This window comes from Hyperolius riggenbachi, chromosome 1 (assembly GCF_040937935.1).
Source record: "Hyperolius riggenbachi isolate aHypRig1 chromosome 1, aHypRig1.pri, whole genome shotgun sequence".
Taxonomy (NCBI): Eukaryota; Metazoa; Chordata; class Amphibia; order Anura; family Hyperoliidae; genus Hyperolius; species Hyperolius riggenbachi.
Window position 1 is genome coordinate 135,651,969 of NC_090646.1, and position 24,998 is coordinate 135,676,966.

Below are 24,998 nucleotides of genomic sequence, written 5' to 3' on the forward strand. Positions count from 1 at the left end.
ACGCCTGCGTATACGGTTCCCGACTGAGGGTTTGACCAGACTGAGAGGGGAAGCAGCCTTAGTCAAGCTAAAACAAGGCTGGGACCCCTCAGAACACCTCTCACTGCCACCACTAGCGGTTCGCTAGACACTTCCACTCTGCTGTCGAGTCCTCAGCACGCACTCCGCGTTTTCGTATTTGGGTCAGGTTTGCGCTTAGGCCAGATACGAGAACGCCACGCACACACACACACAGTTGCAATCTTACACTGTAATGAAGCAAAACCACTAACAGTCGTTCCGAACGATACTGTTAGACTTCCCACTCGGCTGTCGAGCGCAGAAGTGCCTCATACACACAATGCAATTACAATTTCATACGGTAGTGTTGCTCAAGCGTACAATTAGGCATGAACTTATACACGGTTACACTTCAGTTACTTCTAGGCTATGAGTGTTAGTTTAGTACTGCAGAAGTCAAGCTTATTAAATAATGATTTAATATTCCATAAAAACATAGAACAATGCAGAACTTAATATATACAAAAGATGTACAAAGAACAAAGTAAAAAAGTTACAAGTTAAAAGTTACAAAAATAAGAGGTTACAAAGATACACACAAAGCGATTTTGCTTACCAAAATACAGGAATCCAGATAGAAGAATCTTGGACTTTTGTGGACGGACACAATTCTGGTTAGACCAGGAGTCCACTAGCTTGGGCCAGGAGACCAGCCGCAGCTACCGTCAGAAGAGAACTGATTTGAGGTAGATGTCCCCTGGTTTTTATAATGAAATATTCGCCTCGAGGCTGTAAGCCTGTGTGGACGGGGGGAAGCTAGATTTAATAACATCCTCAGTCATAATTGGATCTCCAGAGATCTAACATCCACCTGTGAAAAATGTACAATAGCCCACATACATGAAAAGACTTCCAATAGATGTAATTTACAGGTTATAGCTTGCACCTCCAGCAATAATTCAATTTCCTCACAATGAAATAGTGTTTAACACACATGCCAACTTTTGGTGCAGCTACTCTTCCTGACTTAGCCTACAGTTCTTCACTTCCTCAACAGAAGTGTAAATGTTTCAAGTGTCAAGGACTTCAACACACTTCACTTCTGCCATTGTGTTATTATCCAAGCATTATTCACTGAAGTCCTCTTTAGATGCAAATGTAGGTCTTTGAAGTTCCCTGACTATGTCCGGATTTGTATAATGGGACAATAGGGCTTCTAATTAGCTCTCTGCTCTCCGAGGAACTGAGGGTAATTGTATTCCACACTGTCACACAGACAAGTATAGCTTCCCCCAAAGCCAGATGATGACCCATACATACGCATCTGAAGTACATAGCAGTCAGACAGGCAAATGAAAATATTATCCTTACATCATAAGCACCCCAGTATATTCCTGACAAGGACCAGAGACTGTTGGTACAAAAACACGGCCCACCGAAGCCATACTGCACAGACCTGTCGCTCTCACAGTTTATGCCGCTCACCCATCGCTGAAGCCCACTCGCTCTGCCATTGCCTAAAAGACAGCAGACCTCCGTTAGCCAGTCAGGATCAAATTTCCTAGGCTCCTGACCCTGTGATCACTAGGAGCCAATGTGATTGGCTCACTGTGATTACAGGGTCAGGAGCCAATGACATTTGCTTCTGACTTGCTCACAGAGCTCTGTTGTCATAGTGATGGGAGAGAGGCGATCGGCGGTAGCGTGCATCGCAGAAATTGAAATCTACTTCCTGGCAGGGATAACCGGTCCCAAACAGGGCGTTGATTTCAATTATCCCAGGCCGGAAGCAGATAAGAATAATACACACTCAAAACAGACTACAAATTATGTACACTCCGCAGGGTAGTGAAATCTCACCAAAGAGGAATCATTGCCATGGGCATTTACATAGCCATTAACCACTATGCCAGCAGGGGCATGTGAAAGGAAACTGCCAATAGCTTTAATTGTTATACCAGCTGCATTTCCATGACCTCGACCAAGAGAATTAACTACCATGTCAGGATATTTGGTAGGTTTGGCATTGCAAGGGACATTAGCATGTATGCCAGCAGGGTCATTCTCAGGAATGTTACAGTGCCAGTACCAGAAATATTTAGCAATATGCCAGTAGGGCATTTTGCAAACTTGATTGTACGTCCACATTGCATTACTTTTCCAGCCTGTAATTTGTACTCTGAGTTGTACTAGTCTCACGACAAACGGCCCCAGCTATGTTCCTCATCAGAAATTAGCTACCTAGATTAGGAACAGCTGTTGCTTGTTTTCCACATACATCTGCACAAACTGAGTATCTGGCTGAAAGCATGGACGCCTCCAATCTTGACAATGATACTTAAGTGTATGAAAAAAAGCCAGTTTTACTTACCTGGGGGTTCTACCGGACCTCTGCAGTCAACCCTTGCATTTTGGCTCCGGTTTCTGTGACAGAGCCTGTCGCCGGCCACTGCACCTGCGCGGCGCTGGTCACTCGTATCTTCGTTCGTTCGTGTTACCGTCGGCAATAGCATCCTGCACAGATGCAGCAAGAAAAAAAATCTCTATTGCGCCTGCACAGGACGCTCTCGCCAATGGGTACATGAAAGAAGATACACGTGACCAGGGCCGCGCAGGCGTAGTGGCCGGCGACGGGCTCAGCCGCCAAAACTGAAACTGAGCCACGGAGCATCGAAGAGTACCGGCGTGGGCACAGGTCGACTGCAGGGGGCTGGTAGAATCCTCAGGTACGTAAAACTGGATTTTTTTAATACACTTATATATCCCTTTAACAGTGTGAAGCAACTTAACATTTGCATTTAAATACACTAGATAAACTATTTGAAAAAAAATCTTTGGAATTCTAGTGATTTGTAGAACTGAATTGAAGGGACTACTCAACAAAGATAAATTTCACTATCAGAAGTATACCTCCATGGAAATTGGCAGTGACTGTACCTCTATGTTACCAGGCACATTGCTAGGGACAATAGCCACTACACCACCAGGTACATTACATGGTCAGGTGTGTATCACTGCTATAAACATTACCATCTGTGCTACACTGTGGTCTCTCTTCTCAGTTTTCCAACAACTCCCCTGTGTGTTCCTCTGCTCTTATCTTTGTTCCCCAAGCCTCGATGTGCTACCCCCACCAATGCCATGTACCTGTTCAATGTATCCCCACTGTCCACCCTGCTCTGTTCGAGAACTAGTACGCAAGTCAATGAAGGATCCAGTCTCTACTGGGTGCCAATAAGCTGCAAACATAAACCTCAGCTGATGTATAACATATATAAGAATCATATATATATACTGGTTTTCTAATGAATCTATTGATATAAAAACACTCAACCACTGTCCATTTGAGGAAAGCTACTTCTCCAAACTATATCTGAGCTCGGTCAGGGTTTTATTCTGTGTCTGTGTTTGTGTATTCCATTCGTCTGAGTTGGTGGTGGTAGTGGGGGGGGGGGGGGGGGGGGGGGATCCTTTAGATGCTGATGCAGGCCCTACAATGTGGCCTGTTGCATCAGTTAGCATGCACTGAAAATCTCTCCAATGAGCACACAGGCAGCAATAACATTCCCCATATGCCGCATCAGTTGCACCTGTTACAGCCAAGCTGTTTGCCTGACCAGGTACTGAAAGATGGAGGATACAAGCCATAAAACCAGCTACCGGCACTGTAGGAGAAGTCCTGTCCAGCAGTATGTACAGCTCGGTTATTGATTACTCCTTACTCTCCTTGCACACTGCACTAGTTTTGTGGGGAACACATTGCTTATAAACCTATCCGGGGGCCTTGCAGCCTAAACTTATTTGAGGGACATGCTGCCCTTAAAGGGAACCTGAAGCAAGAGGTATATGGAGGCTGCCATATTTTTTTTTCCTTTCAAACAATATCAGTTGCCTGGCAGTCCTGCTAATCTCATTGACATCCGCAGTGACTAAATCACTCACCTGAAATAAGCATGTGAGTAATCCAGTCAGACTTCAGTCAGCATCATTTGATCTGCATGCTTGTTCAGGGTCTATGGCAAAAAGTATTAAGAGGCAGATGATCAGCAGGACAGCCGGGTATTGTTTAAAAGGAAATTAATATAGCAGCCTCCATATCTCTCTCACTTTAAGTGTCTTTTAAGATTTGGTTCAGGATTGTATTTTAAAGTGGACCTAAACTCAAAACTTCCCCGTGCTTTAAAAGATAAGCCACAGCATCATAACCTTTAAAGAAAAAAATCATTTCATTTCAACTTGAAGTGTTAACTTCCAGGACTTTCCAGGGAGCACAGAAAGGGTTAATCTTCAGGCCCCTTTCACACTGGTACATTGCATTACCCTGTACCAAAGGGGAATGCTACACCAATGAAAGTCTATGGGGTATTTCATACTTACGCGGTGCAATGCGATGTGCCAGAATTCCTCAATTTTCCACTCGGGTGACACTGGAGCATCCGCACGTTGGTGTCCAACACAATGGCATAGTTACCTTTACTAACAATAAAATACTGAACTAGGGCTTTAGCCTAGCTGAGTACAGAAACTGCCCTTACTTATAAACAAACTCGAATTACAACGTTCCATACATACAAACCAAGTTGTCTCCATAAACAAAATATACAGTACTGTTTTTATTACATATTTTTGTTGTTACATTAGTATTGTATATACTGTTGTAATAGTATAAAACACATTAAAACAACCCAAAAAAAACATTGTTTTTGTTACATGTCCTAATCCAGAGTTGTCCAAACATTTCACCATGTACAGTGTTGGCCATAATTATTCATACCCCTGGCAAATTGTGACTTAAAGTTACTTTTATTCAATCAGCAAGTACTTTATTGATGTTGTTCCAAAACATCCTAATTACCCTGATTAATTGGGAACAGCTGTTTTAATAAACTCAAAAAAGAGCAGCTTTCTGCAGTTGGTTTGTGGATAGTCATGGCTAAGACAATGGAGCTCAGTGAGGACCTGCGGCTGCGCATTGTTGCTGCTCACAAGTCAGGAAAGGGCCACAAGGCCATCTCTAAATGTTTTCACGTTCCAGTGGCTACAGTGCAAAGTATTATTAAAAAATACAAGATGTTCCGCACTGTGGAAAATCTCAGAGGGTGTGGTTGGAAGCCAAAAGTGACACCTGTGCTGGCCAGGAGGATAGTGAGAGAGATGAAAAAGAATCCAAGGATCACCATGAAGGCTATCCTGGTGAATCTGTGCTCAGCTGGTGGCAGTGTCTCAAGGCAGACAATCCAACAGACATTGCACACTGCTGGGTTCCACATATGCAGACCAAGGAGGACGCCACTTCTCCAAATAAGGTACACAAAGCCTTGCTTGGCTTTTACAAATGCTCATCTGGACAAAGAAGAAGACTTCTGGTCTTCTGTGCTATCAGATGAGACAAAACTAGAATTGTTTGGTCACAATGATGTTTCCTTCATTTGGCATAAAAAAGGAGAAGCCTTTAACACAAAGAACACCATCCCCAATGTCAAACATGGTGGTGGGAACCTAATGCTTTGGGAATGTTTTTCAGCCAATGGACCTTGGTTTTGGGCACCAGTGAACATTTCAGCATAACAATTATTATTATTATTATTATTGATTTATAAAGCGCCAACATATTCCGTGGCGCTGTACAAAGTAAGAAACAAACATGGGGTACATAATACAGACAATGGTGTACACTAATATACAAGATACATAATTAGTGACAAAATACAAAAAATGATACAGAATACAAAAAACACAGAATTGGTAATGACAGTGATAAAAGTAACATGATGAATAAAATGTATAATGATTTCCAAGACACAAAAGGGGGAGAGAGCCCTGCCCTTTGCGAGCTTACAATCTAAAGGAAATGGGGGGAAACAAGAGGAGGGGTAGTATACGATAAAATATATAAAGGCAGTGTGTTTTAGGATACCCAGTAGGAGTGCAATTTGGTCTTAGGACAAAGGGAAGTGGCCTAGGGTAGCGCATATGCTTGTCGGAACAAATCACAATGACCCAAAACACACAGCAAAAGTGGTAAAGAAATAGCAGACAACAACATTAACGTTTTGGAGTGGCCCATCCAGAGTCCTGACTTGAATCCAATTGAGAATCTGGGAAGGTAGCTACAGATCAGGGTGATGGCAAGAAGATCCCAGATCTCCCCACCAACCTGAAAGGTTTAGAGCTCATTGCTAAAGATGAATTGGCAAAAATACCTGTGGAAACATGCAGAAAGCTGGTCTGCAATTATAGGAAGTGTTTGATTGCTGTAATAGCCAATAAAGGCTTTTCTATTGATTATTGAGAAGGGTATGAATAATTTTGGACTGGACACTTTTTCCTCAAATGTAAATAAAAGCTGAGAAATGTTTTTTTCCCACAATAATTCCTCTTGTACATCCTCTTATTATCTTTTGGGAGACACCTATGTCATTTCCGGTCAAAGAATTAATGGTTGAATAAAAATAACTTTTAAGTCAAAATTTGCCAGGGGTATGAATAATTATGGGCAGGCAGTTATCCAATAAATGGTATCCATCCTCAAAACTTCTTGCTGATAAATCTGGAGCAATACTTTAATGCAACATAGAATTCCATCGGATGGAAAGCTGAATAAAGGTGGCCATAAACTTATAGATGTGTAGCAGAATCAACCATCAGATAGATTTCTGTCAGATACCTATCAGGTCGAATCTGTCAGGGATGTAGCTGATGTGTGCTACACAGTAGGAATCAAATTTCAATAGATTTCAGGATTAAATCGATTTCAATTTGATCGATATGCAGTGTTGCACCATTCGATCCAATGCAACTCTATGGGCCATCGATCTGCTGCCAGTGCCAGCAGTCAATCGACCCAGATTTTCCGTCCGGGCCGATCGATCAAAATCGGCCGAAAATCAATCGATCTACCGATCGATCGTGCTTTCTGCTGCATCCAATTCTAGCCGATTCAATCAAAATGGTCGAATCCGCCGTCAATCGATAGCTAAAATCGACCAGTGTGTGGCCTGTTTAACGGGCACGTGTTTATTCTATGGACTTGCTTCAATAAGCCAATAACACTCATAAACCTGTGTTCTTCGCTTCTGCCACTTTTGCAGGGAAGGGATTCCCTCTCCAGTCTGTCAGTCCTCCCAGCAATGACAGCGTTAACTTCTGCTGGCAGTATGCAGATTGCGGCACTGTGATTGGTGGGCCGGGGCAGGCGGGGACAGAGGCCTTCCTTCCTTATGGGAGTGATGCTGTGCGCTGTGTAGAGGTGTGCTGCTGCTGGGATCTGTTGCTGCTGTAGCTTGCGGGGCTCCAGGTTAGTAAGTGCTCCAGGCTGCTGATGGAGCCATGTGCTCCGGTCTTATCAGTGCTGCTGCCGCCTCAGTAGTATCAGCGTGACCCTCCGGTGCAACTACTGATCCCAGCCTGCGACTGGCAGCCGAGAGGGGATTTATACTAGCCGCGCTTGCAGGACAGCTTGCATCTGTTTGCTCAGTGAAGTATTTCGCTGGAATCACAGCCTCTGTTATTTTTTCTTCCTAGGTCGTCGGTTTGATGATCAAGATGGAATCGGGTTCGGGTGAGTATCACTTTATTATATTATTATGCATGGAGGGGTGCGGGGGCGCTGCAGACTGGAAGGAACACGTGTTTCACAGCCTGTTCCAGGGAACTCATGTGACTGTCCTTACATGCAGCTCTCTTCTTGTGTCATTCTTCATCCTCTATTCCTGATCCAATCACACCTCTGAATGTATCTATTTTTTTAAAGAATGCCATAAAGTAGAGGACTTCTTTGCTCTGCAGTGAGTATTCTCTCCCCTGGGTTGAACTGGAACTGTGCATTCATGGGGATTATCAGAAGGTAAACGAGTAATACTGGACAGCTGACTATTCTGCTGACAGATCCTTGTTTATTCGTTTGGTCCCATGTAAATGTCTGGTTCAGCCCAGGTATGTTTGGCTTCCTGCTGTGCAAATGATTGCTACAAAAGTGGAATCTCAGCTCATCTCTTGTGTGTAACTTTAACATGTGGAAAGTTTAATGTAACAATATTTCTAAATTGGACTTGAAACAGTTTAAGGCCCCATTCGCACTTAAAAGTGCAAAACACCGGCGATTACCGTCAGTGTTTTGTGGGAGTGATTTTTTTTCTGCAATCGCGTTTAGCGCTTCTATAGCACTGAAGCGCGATTGTCGGGAAATCGCCTGACAATGGTGCAGGCTACACGTTTGGCTATTTGCGTTAATCTCTGCCGATTAACGCGAATTGCCGAAGTAAGAATGGGCCCATAGGGTATTATAGCACTAGTGCTTTAAAAAGCGCTAGCGCTTGAGCATTTTGCCGAAGATGCTGGCAAAACGCTCTAGTGTGCATGGGGTCTAAAGGTGTATTCACACTGCATCAGTTGTGTTGCAGAATAAAGGTGCTAGTCTACTTTAGGGGATCCAGCAGGAAACGTCATAGGGAACAGTTCTCCAATGTACCCTCTATTTATTCTATCTATAAAGCGCTAACATATTGCGCGGCCCTCTTCCAGTGTTGTGATTGGCTGAATGGTGTGGGTGTAGTTTTCTACAACCTATTGGAAACCGAGCAGTTTGATAGGGTGCCAGCCACCCAATCAGGTTAGCTGAATTTCACTATGTTTCCTGCCGGATCCCCTAAAGTAGCCTAGCCCCCAGAATAATTCTGCATATTATCTCTGCCCATTCATTTCTGTGGGCCTGTTCACAGTACTGCAGTTAAACGGATCATGTTATTCTAACTGCATGTAGGCTTTGAATTATTATGTGTCTATTGCAGTTCACACATCCTGTGCTATGCAATGCACACAGTGTCACTCCAGCCTTAGGCCTAGTTCACATTATAAATCTCAAACGCTGAGTGCTTTTGTAAGGTTTTTTTTTTCTTAAGCGCTTATGTTTGGCAATTTAGCTTGATGGAACTGAATCACTTGGGCCTCTTGCACACTGCAAATCACAAATCCGATTTGCGATTTACAATTCTGATTTTCCCTGGATGTTAACTAAAGAAAAACGCAGCATGCTGGACCGATTAAAAATCGGAATCGCATGTAAAATTGGGTCAAATTCGGAAATGCATGCAGTGTGCAAGAGGCCTTATGATTTTTATAAAAGCGCTCACAAAACTGCTTTTCCAGGCACTTAGGCCCGGTTCACATTTGCGTTTTTTTTTCTGGAACGTATACTGTACAAACGGAACGGATGTGAATGGATCCAATGTTAACCTATGGATCCATTCACATGCGTCCGTTGGTACAGATACGTTATGGCCCCCGGATCTTAAAAATGCCGCAGGCCCTAATTTTCCAGACCGTTCTGTCTAGCGGAACGGATCCGGACAAAAATACTACAGCATTGGGGGCAATGGAAAATGGAACATTTCTTCACACTAGTGAAGAAACTGACCATTAAAAGGGTGGTGGGGGCATGGGCTGACGCAAATCTAGCGGTGGGAGGGTGCAGCAGGCAGGCGTGTGGGATAGGGAGGGTTTATACATTATCTTCATAGGCAGCCGGCGGTAGAGGCTTCCGTCTTCGGCGTCATGTGACTAGTCACATGATGTGCTGTGTAGTCACAGCGGAAGAAGAGGAAGCCTCTACCGCCGGCTGCCTATGAAGATTAGGTATGTATTTGCTGAGTGAAAACGGATCCGCTCAATCATTGATCAGATCCGGTTTCACTATGTGAACGGGCCACAGACTGAGCAATCCGGATCCGGTGAAGCGGAGCCCGGATCCGCTCACCAGATCCTTTTGGCAAAAACACAGATGTGAACCGGGCCTTAGCGATTTTTCCTATGCATTGCATTGAAGCACGAATGCTCAGGAAATAGTGCAGGACCGGCGCTTGTGATTGGAAAGAAAGCTCATCGCTCATGTGAGAATACTCACATTAAGATTCATTGCACAGGCGCTTTTAAAGCTTTTTGGAAAACCGCCAGCGCTTACAAAAAATCAAGTGCTCATAGTGTGACAGTATGTCCCCGAACTATATAGATATCATGGCTATCTGACTGATGGACACAGTCTGATTCTATGCAGCTTCTCATGACTACTAGTATGTAGTATATGCATTTTTCTCCCCAAGTAAAATTGTTGGGAGGCTGTAGCGGTGAATGCTGTTCATGTGTTTTTAGTTACATTATGCTTTGATTAAAATGCATTATGGGAATTTTCTTTTAGAACTACGACTTGGCAGGAAGATCAGTGAGGGCAAAACGAAGGAGGTGTATGAACTGCCCGATCACCCCGGATGTGTTCTCATGCAGTCCAAGGATCAGATCACCGCTGGCAATGCAGCCAGGAAGGATCACATGGAAGGGAAAGCCTCCATCTCCAACAAGACCACTAGCTGTGTCTTCAAGCTGCTTCAAGAGGCCGGTAAGCACTAAGGCTGCTTTCACATTAAAACGTTACAGGCGCACGTTAGTGCAGCCTGTAACGCAGCCCACCGCACAGCAATGAAAAATCAATGGGCTGTTCAGTGCCCACGTTGTTACATTGTAACGCAGCAAGTTAAAAGAAAGTGCTGCATGCTGTGCGTTATACGCGGCTAAGCCGTGGTAGACTGTTTGCACATGCTCAGTGATGTTGGAGGAGGAGGTCTCCCCTCCTCCTCCGCGGCCAGCCACATGGCTAATTAATATTCACTGCACTGTGACGTGCAGTGTTTACTTCCTGGAGCGGCCGCTCTGTGCGGCGATTGGCTGGCTGGACCACGTGATGCGGATCACGTGGTCTCCGCATTGCACAGCACAAAAAAAGCGCACCAAGAGCTGCATAACGCAGCTCTTGGTAGCGACCTCCTCCATGACCACCAGGCATTGCGTTAGGGGCACGTTATGCGACCTATAACGTCCCCTAAAACGCAACGTCCTGGTTGGAAAGAAGCCTAAAACTGCAATTGTGTATGTGAAATGTGACTTCCCTGAATGTGTTATCATGCAGTTCTAGAGGACCACTGAGGTCCCTTTCACACTGGCGTAGTGCGTCGTGGCAATTTACCGCACTGCTTTGACAGGGCAATGGAAGTCTATGGGTGCTTTCATATTACCTGCAGTGCTCCATCTAATGCGCTTCCAAAATGTTAGTTCGCGTATCTGCGTCGATGTGCGGTGGACCGGAAGTCATGTAAGTCTATGGTGATGCAAGGATTTAAAAAATGTTGGTGGTGATGAGCATGCACGGAAGCGTGTCTTTACAACAAGTTTCTGTGCACTCCCATATAAACGAAACGTGAAGTGACCGCATGTGCGTGTTACTTCCTGTATGGCCGGATGCCAGAAGGCCTGTTTTTTTTTTTTTAAGCACAGCTGATGCCAATATGCAGTGTGAAGCCGGCCTGAAGTGAAAGGGATATGGAGGCTGCCATGTTTTCCTTTTTGAACAATACCAGTTAACTGGCAGCCCTGCTGATCTATTTGGCTGTGTTAGTGTCTGAATCACACACGAAACAACCATTCAGCTAATCTTCTCAGATCTGACAATGTCAAACATCTGATCTGCATGCTTGTTCAGGGTCTTTGGCTAAAAGTATTAGAGACAAAGAATCAGCAGGATAGCCAAGAAACTGGTATTGCTTAACCTCCTTAGCGGTAACACCGAGCTGAGCTTGGGGCAAGACGCCGCGGAGGATATCTCAGACCCTGGTGGGGCGATTTCTGTTCTGAAAAGTGCCGTACGCGCAGCTAGCACTTTGCTAGCTGCGCGTCCAACTCGATCGCCGCTGCTCTGCGGCGATCGTCCGCACGCAGCGGCGGAAGAGGGCCCCCCCCGCCAGAGCCCTGTGCAGCCCGGACCAATCAGTCCCGGGCAGCGCAAAGGGCTGGGTCGGACGTCGGCTGACGTCCATGACGTCAATCCGATCGTAGCCATGGCGACAGGAGAAGCCAAACAGGAGATTGCGTTCTATACGCAATCTCCTGTTTACTTTTGTTGCCGGCAGCAATCGGACTAGAGGGACACATGCGCCCTCTAGTGGGGTTTTATGTAGCTACCACTCAGGTAGCTACATGAAACAAACAAAAAATTTTTCAAAAAAAGTGCAATGCAGCCTCCTTGGCGGAAAAATTGAACCGCCAAGGAGGGTAAAGGGAAAGTTCAGTTGTCCATTAAGTCTTGCACACATGCTAGATGGTACTCAGCTAAGACAGCCGGTTGCATACACTTCTGCCAAGAATCTAGTGTGTGCACAGCGGCCCTTGATACAATGGCAAGTGATCAGCTTTGCGGATTGTCTCCGCCATGAGCATTGTTCTATCACCTTGCCATCCCTCAGCCTGCCTCATTAGCAGCAGAACGGCTGCACTGCATTGGGTCCTGATCCCTGCAAGCAACAGAAATGTAACCTGCATATGCACATTAAAGTAAATGCCTGGGACCCTCTTGCAGATGGTGACCACACTCCTCTTCATGTATGAGCTGCACCTGCGTGAGTACAGCTGTGCCTGCGCAGTAGCATGGAGCTGCTTATCCAACTTACTATGTGGGAGCAGTGCACTTGTAGCAGGGGGCAATCAGAAATACAGAGAGCTCTTGTCAGATTTCTTCCAGGGGTCTGTGCACGGCAGCGGTGGGGGGCCAGGAGGAAATGGGAAGTCTCTGCAGGGCCGCCTTCTGAAGTGCGTAGCGTGAGCAGCCAGTCTTACAGGTGATGTGTTGCTATGCATTAATAATATGCATAAAGACAAATGTTCATTGTGCCAGCTGGCTCCTATGAACAGTCTTTTATACTGGCACAAATCTGTTTTCTGTATGCAGTTTTTAACCCATTCAGGACAGTTTAATCTACCCAGCACTCATGGCTGCATAAAGGTGGCCACTAACGATCCAAGTTCTAGCGAAAACTCATTCAAGCGATCAGATAATGCTGATTGGAAGCGAATAATTGTAATACATCGTTCACTACACCATCAACGAACCAATCTTTGCTTCCTATTTATCACAACCTACGAGAAAATTTTGGTTCGATGAAAATCCAATCAGATGACTTATTTGTGCCCATCAACTGAGATTTACAACTAATCTGATCAGAATTACCTGGTCGCTCAAATGATTTTTCGCTAGAAATTGGATAATTAGTGGCCACCTTTTGCCTGAACCCATGCCTGGGATGAAATGGCGTGCGCCCCCGCTGGTACAGATCCCTGCTGTCTAAAGACAGCAGAGCTCTGTAACTCTGTCAAGAACGGTTTCCATTGTCTCCTCTAATCACTGAGCCAGTTGACGCACACATTGTTTCAGTTTGCATGCCTCTCTCAATTTGGCCAGATACAGCTGCCTACAGAATTTTTAACAATTTTCATAAGCCTCTTCTTCTTGCTTAGTTCTGTACAACCCCAGTGCATTAGTGTGAAGGAAAACTAAAGCTTAGTTCCCCATTAGACTATGTAACCACATCACGCTATTATTCCTGAAGAGGGCAGTTGCCTCCCTATTCTGTCTTTTTATTACTGCTTCATTATTTTAGTTCTGTTTTTTTTTTTTTTTTTAATTTTTTAGTTTATATTCACATGTTATGATTGCCTCTTAGGTATCAAGACGGCTTTTGTGAAGAAGTGCAGTGACACAGGGTTTATTGCCACCCACTGTGAGATGATTCCCATTGAGTGGGTGTGCAGAAGAATAGCCACTGGCTCCTTCCTCAAGAGAAATCCTGGAGTTAAAGAAGGCTACACCTTTTATCCCCCCAAAGTGGAGATGTTCTTCAAGGTATACTTGTTTTCTCCTTGCCCTATACTACTTGCACTACCTGAAGGTTTTTTTTTTTGTTATTTATACCTCTGTTGTCTTGAATCACAGGATGATGCCAATAATGACCCTCAGTGGTCTGAAGAACAACTTATTGCTGCAAAGATGACTTGTTCTGGGGTGGTGATTGGTCAGGCAGAAGTGGACATCATGAAGCATTCCACAGTGGCTATCTTTGAGATTCTGGAGAAATCATGGACCACCCAGGACTGTACACTAGTGGACATGAAGGTACCTTGAAGAGTACACAAAATTGATATAGTAGGATGTGAGCAATTGCAAGAAAATGCACAGGTTACATTTAGTAAAGTAGTGCGAGATGGTCTGTAAAGTATTGTATTGCCCTTTCTCCTGTCAGTTATCCTTGGTTGTCGTTTTTAATGTGACTGTTGGGTCCTTTTTGATTTCAGTAGCCCATGAGGATGGATGGATAGATTTTGAGTTCCCCTCTGGAACAGATTATTTTTCTGTCGTTTTTACTGACCATCCCATGTAGTAATTTAAAACTAAAAAATAGCCAATCCTGATGACTATTCAGCACTTCTGTGGCTCACATCTTCTGCAGCAGCATCTGTCATTGGGGATGGACAGAATTCCATATAGAAACATTGTGGCAGTGTTGAACTAGTCAGCACTAGCATAACTTTATTATTTTTATATCTATCTATCTCTATCTATATCTCTATCATCACAAAGCATACAATGTCAGAAGAACCACTACAAGGCTAATCGTGTTTTTACATGTGCTCAGTTTCTGTCACCTGTTTGTTAAAACTTTATTTTACAATCTTCATGTCTTACATTGATGATAGGAGAGTTGTGTTCAGCGTACTTTGTCTTCTCTATAAAAACTAGATTGAGTTTGGAGTTGATGTGACCAAAAAGGAAATCGTTCTTGCTGATGTCATCGATAACGACTCCTGGCGTCTGTGGCCTTCAGGAGACAAGACCCAGCAGAAGGATAAACAGGTAAAGTCTCAGATGCCTACAGTCAATGCTGTGAGGCAGGATCTCCTGAGCGTATTTAAAGAGAACCCGAGGTGGAAATTACTAATACCATAGGGGCACAGAGGCTGGTTGCGCACACTAAGACCAGCCTCTGTTGCCCCATCGTGTGCCTCCATGTCCCCCCTGCTCGCCGCTATAGACCCCGCAGTGCTGGTGACACGCAGCGCGTTGCCAGCACAATGTTTACCTAAGCGATGTCAGTCAGCGCTGCTCCCCCGCATCGCCGCTACCCGCCCGCGTCACTTCCCTCCTATCAGCGGGAGGGAAGGGACACGGGCGGGTGCGCCGATGCGGGGGAGCGGCGCTGACAGACATCGCTAAGGTAAACATTGTGCTGGTGACACGCTGCGTGTCGCCAGCACTGCGGGGTCTATAGCGGCGAGCAGGGGGGGACATGGAGGCACACGATGGGGCAACAGAGGCTGGTCTTAGTGTGCGCAACCAGCCTCTGTGCCCCAATAGTATTAGTAATTTCCACCTCGGGTTCTCTTTAAAGCTGGATAGAAAACTACAGGCATTCAATGCTTTGATTTTACTTCCCACCCAACATCATGAATGGGACTGTATTCTCCATGGCAACTTCCACCACCCCAGCTGAATGATGACATAATAGGGCTAATTCACATGTGGGCTGGAGGAAATACCACATGGAAAGTAGTTGGCATACCTCTACTCCAGTAAGCTATATTAGACCAACTGTTAGTTACAAAAGTGGAGATAAAAGTATTAAACTGAGAACAGCCTTGTCTAATTGGGATCTACTCTCATTCCCCTGATCCATTCCTTGTGGAATAATTCTCTCCCATCTCTGAGCTAACATGCGTGTCAGTGGTCAGAGAGCTTGACAAGATGCAGTGCCAGTCTGGGAGGTTGCCTGCCCATAGTCTAGCTTGTTAATGCCCCCTGAAGCAGAGTATCTTCCACTTTGTGTTAGGTGGGCATAAGGCAGTAGAAACCTTTTTATCTATGTACTTGAGGTTTTAGTACAGCTTGCCTATAAGGGCTATGTAGTCTGCTTTGGCTTAATTTTTTAAAAACAGTTTCCAGCAGACCCTTTGGCTAGCATCCTTTCTGAAATGTTCTTCTGGTGCAAGGAAATAAAGTCAGGGGTTTGGGTTTTTTTTGATAATCATGCTTGTTTCAGGGAATGGCATACAGGGGCCAGTATTAGTCAGAAAACTGATGGCTGCACTTTCACCGCTCTCTGTATAAAGAATAAATGTCTGTACAATGTGGTAAAATTTACTAAAGAGCAGTTTTTTATCCTCCCTCCCTTTTGATGAGTCTTGCGTTTTTTTTTTTTTATGTCCTCTCATAGACTTATCGGGATCTAAAGGAGGTCACACCAGAAGCGATGCAGATGGTGAAAAGGAACTTTGAGTGGGTTGCTGAACGAGTGCAGGTACCTCCTTACTGAAATGTTTCATTTTATGTCCTGTTGGCTCTAATTTTTTACTTGGCACAAAATGAGCAGATGGGAATTATATTTTCAGTTAATGAAATGGCCGTGATTCTGATCTTTCTGCCAGAATGGCCATGTGACTTGTATTTGTGAAGGAGAATACAACAGAAGGCTTCTTGTCCCTGCTGTTACAACATGCATGCGCTGCTGCTGCGTTAATCAGTTAGGACAAGACTCTCTTAGGGCTCAAACCCACTAGAAGCCTTTTCTAAGAGCGTACACAAAAGATGCTGGTTTGCCCGGCACTCAGTATAAGGAGGATAGTGAGGTCTGCTGCACCCTATGAAGATTAATACACAATCCCGTCCTGTTCCTTGCTGTACCTGGGGTCCTACGTGTGGAAGCGTGCAGACAGATATTGTTGAAACAGGAATTCGTATATAGCACACACCAGGCAATCTGTGCACCGCTTCCTTTAACCACCCTGGCGTTCTGATTAAATCGCCAGGGTGGCTGCGGGAGGGTTTTTTTTAAATAAAAAAAAAAACTATTTCATGCAGCCAACTGAAAGTTGGCTGCATGAAAGCCCACTAGAGGGCGCTCCGGAGGCGATCCTTGTTTTGCTTATATCGTCGCCATAGCGACGAGCGGAGTGACGTCATCGACGTCAGCCGACGTCCTGACGTCAGCCGCCTCCGATCCAGCCCTTAGCGCTGGCCGGAACTTTTTGTTCCGGCTGCGCAGGGCTCAGGCGGCTAGGGGGGCCCTCTTTCGCCGCTGCTCACGGCGAATCGCCGCAGAGCGGCGGCGATCAGGCAGCACACGCGGCTGGCAAAGTGCCGGCTGCGTGTGCTGCACTTTATTTGATAAAAATCGGCCCAGCAGGGCCTGAGCGGCAGCCTCCGGCGGTGATGGACGAGCTGAGCTCGTCCAGACCGCTCAGGAGGTTAAACACTTGATTTATTCTCCCATACAGTACATCAGCAGGTATATAGGCAAAAGTCCAGTGACAGCATTTTCATGCACATTGACATTAAATTGATCTGACCTGTGCCATGGACGGGTGCGGGAGGGTGACCAGGGGAGGACTGCGCGACAGCCGTTTCGCGCCGGTGTGGCGCTTGTTCACGTGCAGGTATCCTCGGGCGAATGGCGGCGTGTACGGGCTTCCATGATGATACTCGGAAGCCCCGCCCATCACGCTCGCCATTGGCCGTTGTGCGCTGGATAGTGATTGGGTGAGTGACTAGAGAGAGGAAGACCGGCCTGTGACGTGGCATTAGGTGAGTGGTTGCTAAGTCAACATAGACACATGTGTGCATATTATTCAGATCGCCGCAACATGGCGAAATTAAAACTGTATACATATATTAAACATACCTCCGTGACCGTGCTTATAATATACATTGTTCATTACTCGTGCCCAAACACATTCTTTAATAAACTTAAACACTTGTGCTTTCTGTGTCTTTGTGAGAAGACCCGCTCACGCTTGGGCCAATGTAATTGCCTGAGCTATGCCTGGGTCTCCACCTGCTGTCTGTCTAAAATACATTTTATTAGACACTCGTTAAGAACACCCTATTACCCCAATTAAAATCACTATGAGGTTAGTGGGGGGAATCCGTGTTGGGGAGACACAATCCCCTGGACTATTTGCTTGCCTCTATTTACCATAAGGTCTCCACCCCCTTCTTGAATAAATCCCACCTCCCTCTGCTACATATTAGAGCGTTCCAGCTAGCACCCTTTAACTTTCGGTGTTGACATTATAGAATGGGAGGGGGAAAGACAAGAATGTGGGGGGGAGAGAGAGGAAGCCCCCACCTTAGCCCATTGGAAACAGGGAATGCACCCCATACCCTTCAAATCTCTAGGGGAACCCCCCGTTAACAGCCCACGACCGGAGTTCCGTGGGCTCGAGAAAGAGCTACTGATTTGAAAAAGCTCTTGCTAATGCAATGCTATGGGGGATTTTTTATAAAATCACCACTCAAGCGGGATCACAACCATAGCAATACATTAGCAAGAGCTTTTTAAATCACAAAGCTCTCCTAGTGGGTACCAGGCCTTACAGTGTAGCAATGTGTCTTTGCAAGCCATGGCTTCTGACACTGATGACAGGTTTTGTCTCTGCAGCACTTGCTGACCAGTGGAAGCCAAGAAAGGGTGGTTGTCCTAATGGGCTCCATTTCTGACTTGGTACACTGTGAGAAGATCAAGAAGTCTTGTGCAAATTACGGCATTCCATGTGAACTGAGGGTAACGTCCGCCCACAAGGGTCCAGATGAAACCCTGAGGATCAAGTCTGAGTATGAAGGTAAGATGAGGCAGACTTATGTGTACACCTTCATCGTCCTGGTCTAACCGAAGCGTCCCTGGACATGACCTAAGAGGATTCTCAAAGGATGCAGAGCACTGGTTGTGAGTGATCTAGCAAACTAGGCCTGGATTTATTAAAGGACACCTGAAGTGAGAGACCTATGGAGGCTGCTATATTGATTTCCTTTTAACCACTTAAGGACCAGGGCTTTCTGCAGTGATCGGTGCTGCGTGGGCTCTCCAGCCTGCAGCACCGATCAGGATTGAGCCTTGGTGATCAGACTTCCCATACCCCTCCCCCCCCACTAGGGGGATGTCCTGCTGGGGAGCTGGGGAAGGTCTTATCGCCGCCGGCTGTTTGTGATCTGCGGGGGGGGGGCTCTTCAAAGCCCCTCTCCGCAGCGTTTTCGGCGCTCCCTCCTTCCCCTTACCTCCCTCTCCCTCCATGGGCTGCACAGGACGGATTTCCGTCCTGCGCATTGAAGGATAGGCTTCAGCCTATCATATGCCGGCGATCCCCGGCCAATCAGAGGCCGGGGATCGCCGATCTACGTCACGGCGCTGCTGCGCAGCAGCGCCGTGTGATGTAAACAGCGGGGATTTCTTCCCTGCCTGTTTACAGTTCGCTGGCGAGCCGCGATCGGCGGCTCTCGGGCTGTTCACGGAGACAGCCTCCGTGAACTGGCATGGAAAGGCCGTTTCCATGCTATACCACTAACGACCCACCGACGCCTAGGCGGTCGTTAAGTGGTTAAACCATACCAGTTGCCTGGAAGCCCTGCTGGTCTGGCTGCAGTAGTGACTGAATCACACCAGAAACAAGCATGCATCTAATCTTGTCGGATCTGACAATGTCAAACACCTGATCTGCTGCATGCTTGTTCAGGTTATATGGCTGAGGCTAGGAACACAGCAAAAAACGTTAGCGTTGCGTAAAATGCAGCATTTTTGCCTACAATGGTAGTCAATGGGCTGCACTAAAAAAAAAATTTAAATATGCGTTTTTAAAAACGCTGGTTTTTGTTGCATAATTTTCAAAAATGCACATAATGAAAGTCAATGTAATGCGTTTTGTATGGTGTTTTTTTTTTTTTTTTCCCCCTGATGTATTTCCACTTTCTGTTGTCTTCCTAGTGATTTGCATAAAACACAATTGAAAAACTCATATGTGAACAGTGTGTAGAAAAAACGCACATGACAGAAACTGACCTTGGTACTTATCCGTTAGCTGGGCGCATCCGGCAGGTGGCGCTAATTACTATTACCCCTCCAGGCCGACATGGATAGTAGGGAAAGATGTAACTCTGGAGTTTTGTCACCATCTGCCGGATGCGCCTGGCTAACGGAGTAGCATACTCATGAAACTAAAAAGGCGCATGCATTACATTCAAAAAACAAAAAAACCTTACTAAGCATGTGCAACACACATAAAGCAGCAAATGCATTGCTAAACGCACAGCATGCAGAACTTTCTAAATATTGCTACACGTTACATACAACGCAACGTGTGCACTGTGACTGTCGCACAGACTTTGTATTGCTGTGCGTTAGTCTCCATTGGAACATTTTCTAATGTGTGACTTTAACGTCGCACTGTGAAAGAGGCCTTAAAGTATACCAGTTGCCAGGCTGTCTTGCTGATCATTTGCTTCTAATACCTTTAGCCATAGGCCCTGAACATATACCTATACCGCAGATGTTTCTGACAAGATTAGCCGCATGCTTGTTTCAAGTGTGATTGATGCTACTGCAGCCAAAAAAATCATGCATGACTTCTGTTTTAATTATCTTTAGTTCTCTAGCCCTGGAGAATGTTGGTAAACTCTGCCTTTAAAAAAATGTGTTATGACTTAAAGGAGTTATCAGGGATTTTTATAGAAAATAAACGCTGCTTGCCGGGGGCTTCCTCCAGCCCCAAGCTCCCAGGACCTCCCTCACCGGAGCTCCGACTTGGTTCCCGGCGATGACGTCAGAGCGACCTCCAGGTCACTCTGTAGTGCGCCTGCGCAGTCTCCTCCGGCCTACGTGGCGGTGATTGACAGCGCCGCTCGCGCAGGACAGAGTGACCTGGAGGTCGCTCTGGCACAATCGCCGGGGACCGAGTCGGAGCTCCGGCGAACGGCTGAAGGCAGAGCTGCGGCGAGGGAGGACCTGGGAGCTTGGGGCTGGAGGAAGCCCCCGGTAAGTAGCGTTTATTTTCTATAAAAATCCCTGATAACTCCTTTAAGATTGCTGCTAACCACACATCGCCAGCTTCCTGCAGCATATCATTGCACACAATGTTCAATTTCAGTCAGCAGCTGTCAGCTGGCTGGGTGACGCACGCATTAAAACACTTAATACAGATGATTTGGGGGGGGGGGGGGGAGATTGTCCAGAAATCCGCTGTCCTGTTCTGTGGATGTAAGCGTGGATTCTCCATTTTACCTTCTTCAGCTGTAAATCAATCAGCTGACAGCTAGCTAATTGTCCAGCAGACACTGGGTTTGCCTGGCTGTTTCAAATCTGTGGAAATTTGCATAAATTGCATTTCATACTCCACTGTGCTCACCACTATGAGCTGTCCTGCAGCTCTGGTCAGATTAGGTTTTCTTTACATGTTGAAGTGGTGTGTTGACCTCTCCTTTTTAGAAACCCTTTATTCTTAGCAGCAAATATTAGGACTCTCCACAAAGTCTGTTCAGTATTGATTTTTTTTTTTTATGGGAGATTTGATGGGCTGTCTAGGTAGGTGGTCCTCATCTTTCATTGTTTTAGGCTAGGTTCAGACTACAGAGTAAGGACTGGTGCAGTTTTTAATAAAAAAAAAAAAAAAAAAAGTGATTCTAGGCATGAAGAGATTTTCTAAACATGCCTAGCGGTTTTGTGTAGCGTTTTTACATTTTGTTACAGTACAGCTGTATCTGCACAACTACTTAACAAAAACGCTTGGAAAACGACTCTGGTCTAGCGGTTTTCCACTTTCCTATACTCTACATTGAGGCAGAAACATCTCAAATGCTGCAGGACCTGAATTTGCGTTTGGGGGGAAAAACGAGCTGCTCTGGTGTGCACCAGCCCATTGACTAACATTAGACAAGCGGTTTACCGCCAGAAAGCATTTAAAGGGGGAAAAAAAAAAAAACCCAGAACTACTCTTGGTGTGCACCAGCCAATTTTTTAATAGGAGCTGTTACAGATGTACAGATTTGGGTTGTCTGCTTCACACCAGATGCACAACACTGTTATGTAAATAATGCAGTGTGCATCACAGTGAATCTGCAGAGTGTTGTGCATCCAATGTAATGTAAATGTAGCCTTAAGCCCCGTCTACACGGAGAGATGTGGAGGCGATCTGGCGGCTCGATTAGCCGCCGGATCGCCTCTTCCGCGTCCCCGCTCGCTGCGCGTGCGTCGTATTCGATCCCCGGCCGCTTATCTTCCGCTCTATTCCCTGCCATTGTCCCCTCGTAGGGAACGAGCAGGGAATTGGCGGCTCACCGATCGGACCTCTCGATTGATAAGGAACATCGCCGCCACATCTCCCCGTGTAGACGGGGCTTTCGAGCTTGGTGCACCCACTTTCCCCTCATTCATAAAGCATTCCCGCATGCGGTAATGCTGAAAACTGCTGACTTTACCGACCACTTAGCAAAGTGTGAATTCATAAAATCTGTTTCCGCGTGTAAAGCTTACATTCCCGAACAGAGCGGTAAATTACCGCCTTATGCGGTGATTATCTAAACATGTCACTAAAAGTCAATTTATAAAGATTAGAGCAGGCGGTATTGGGTCGGAGAATACCACTTGCTTTGAAGAGGCGATAAGCATGCAGATAACAGCAACAGACCTCCCAGGTAGCAGCAGTATTGAGAGCAGAACAAAAGACTTTCCAGAATACCCATGCTGTGTTTTTTTTTTTTTTTTTTTTTTTTTTTACCTCTTGGGTACCTATTTTCAGATATATTTCACATCAGAAAGCCTGCATGAGTAACATTTCTTGAAGTTCTTCTAAGCTGTGGCAATTAAATGGTTTAGAAAGACTAATAGACAGATTCAGGGCAAACAGAGGCAGTTTAAAAAAAAATGCACATCTACAGGGAAGCTGGGGCTGCCTCTTTTATTGTAACGCTGTCTCTGCACAGAGAAATGTAACAACTCAGGCAGCTTCTCGTGTTACCGCAAGCCTTAGTTCGGGAAAATACCGAACGTCTATCACAACTGTAAACATTTTTATGAATTCGCACACAGAAGTCTAAAATACCGAATGCAGTATTTTCCCACCTAGATTTTTGTTACCAAACACTCTTTTATGAATGATAGCCCATTGTGCTTATCCAGTACATATTGTGACACTGAGTGGAAAAAATGACCCTTTTGTCTTTCACCCTTAGGCGATGGCATTCCTACAGTATTTGTTGCGGTTGCTGGCAGAAGTAATGGATTGGGTCCTGTGCTATCTGGAAACACGCCGTATCCTGTGATTAACTGTCCTCCTCTTACTCCAGACTGGGGGGCTCAGGATGTCTGGTCTTCCCTCAGAATGCCTAGTGGTGAGACAAACCTAAACATTATATTGCTGGCTGTTAAATGAAAGTTGTGTGCATTTTCTGTGTGGTAAATGTTGGGTTTTCCTTGTTTCTCTCGTCAGGTCTGGGATGCTCCACTGTGCTGTCTCCCGAAGCAGCAGCCCAGTTTGCTGCTCAGATATTTGGGTTGAACAATCACTTGATATGGTCCAAGCTCCGCTCCTGTACTCTGAACACCTGGATTTCTCTCAAGCAAGCTGATGTGAAGCTGAGAGAGTGCAGCATGTAACCTAGCTTGTTATACATTCCTTCTGTCTTCATCCAATTAAAGCACTTGGTTTTCTACACAACTGTCTCTTATTGCTCTCCCCTCCCCCTTGTGCTAATGGGTTGGCTCTTTAAATTATCAGATTTTCTTCCCCTGTAGTATACAGTATTACTATTTTTTAATAAACTATGCAAAATTATTTATAACAGATTATCAAGGGTTTGTTTTTAGTTTTTACATTGCATGTCTATTGAACAGTGCAATTATATTGGGAGTCAGCTGTCTCTGTCCAAACTCCTCCTACTATTCCATCATCGGCCACATGAAATCGAGAATGAGCTGGCAGGGTCAGCCAGTCTGTTCTGGTATTTAGTGAACCAGTGGCGGACACAGCCAGCTGCAGGCCCCTGACAGGCAGCTAAGAGTGGGTGTGGCCATAAAAAAATTGGGTGTGGTTACACCTTGCATATATTTACCAATACAGTCTATGGCAACCTTCCCTGAGGCCCAGAAATATTTATTGATGCATACATGTAACATCTGCATTATACAGGTTACTGAACAATAGCAAAACTTAACCCCAATCCTGCATCAAGACAGAGCATGACATGACAAGTTCTGTCTTTTATAATTGAATGCACACCTGAGGTGAGAGGGATATGGAGGCTGATATATTTATTGCCTTTTAAACTATCCTGCTGATTCTCTGCCTCTAAAGGTGTGTACACACGCACTACAGCAGCCAACGACTGGTCCGTCGGCACTGTAGTGCGTGTATGCACCGTCGGCGGACTGATGAGGCTGTTCCTGAACGATCCGAACAGCCTTATCAGTCTGCCGACAGTGCATACACACGCACTACAGTCTGCTGAAAACCCGCCCAGCAGGAGGTGCCGACTGACCCGTCATTGGCTGCTGTAGTGCGTGTATGCACCTTAATACATTTAGCCATAGACCCTGAACAAGCATGCAAATCAGATGTTTCTGACTGCAGTGTGGAGCTGACTGGAGCAAATCAATCTAGGACTTACTAGCCAAAGATGGTGCAGCCTGCAGTGGCAGTGTGCAATCTAGACTACCTGGCTGCAACCTAGTACAAAGGGTGAGTAAGCTAGAAGGCAGGAGGTGCAGTGAGAAGACAGGACAGTGGATTGTAAACTGGGTGGCCCCAAAGGGTTTTTGTTTTTTTGGTGCTATGCAAGTGTTAGATCCACTGCAGGGGTAGTTAACCAGCGCATGCCGCCGCAAAAAATTGGCTTGTGGGTGCGGTAATGACGAGTCATGAGCAGGGCCAAATGTACACAGATTTAGCAGCAGTTAGTAATTCACTGACAATGGACATCAACAGGAAACTTTGAAAAAAGTCCCCTCTCCTAATAAAAAATAAAAAGGTCCTACTTACTATACATATAGCAGAGGTTAGATTGTAAGCTCCTTTGAGGAGTCAGTGACCTGATTATGCTGTATAGTGCTTTAGAAGATGACAGTGATTACCGATACTTACTGACCATGGCGCTTGCTTAATTGGTCCAGGTCAATGTCCTCCGGTCTGTCCCTGAATACTTAAGGTGGGTGGTCCAAACAATTGCCAGGGAGGGTGGGTAGGCTAAACAATTGCCTGGTAGTGTGGAACAATTACCTGGTGGGGGTGGGCAGATAAGCTAGATTGGCCGTGTGTGTGGGGTTGAAAGGTTGGGCAGATAAGAACCTGGTGGGAGGGTAGGCAGATAG

At 45.6% G+C, this 24,998-nt stretch overlaps 1 protein-coding gene across 4 annotated transcripts in view; it reads left to right on the forward strand.

Annotated features, from left to right (window-relative positions):
- LOC137566578 (multifunctional protein ADE2-like) overlaps window positions 1-23,349 on the forward strand; it is an 86,890-nt gene extending 63,541 nt beyond the window's left edge. For 3 of the 4 annotated variants that reach the window (XM_068278603.1, XM_068278604.1, XM_068278605.1), the window contains 9 exons: window positions 7,525-7,561; window positions 10,193-10,390; window positions 13,542-13,720; window positions 13,811-13,990; window positions 14,615-14,728; window positions 16,086-16,169; window positions 18,309-18,489; window positions 22,865-23,023; window positions 23,122-23,349. In XM_068278603.1, coding sequence (XP_068134704.1) covers window positions 7,525-7,561; window positions 10,193-10,390; window positions 13,542-13,720; window positions 13,811-13,990; window positions 14,615-14,728; window positions 16,086-16,169; window positions 18,309-18,489; window positions 22,865-23,023; window positions 23,122-23,288 — 1,299 coding nt within the window. In that variant the 3' untranslated portion in view covers window positions 23,289-23,349. Of the gene's footprint in view, window positions 1-7,206; window positions 7,298-7,524; window positions 7,562-10,192; window positions 10,391-13,541; window positions 13,721-13,810; window positions 13,991-14,614; window positions 14,729-16,085; window positions 16,170-18,308; window positions 18,490-22,864; window positions 23,024-23,121 lie in introns of those variants that run through there. The other variant, XM_068278606.1, reaches the window with a different exon arrangement.
- Window positions 23,350-24,998: the final 1,649 nt, after the last annotated feature.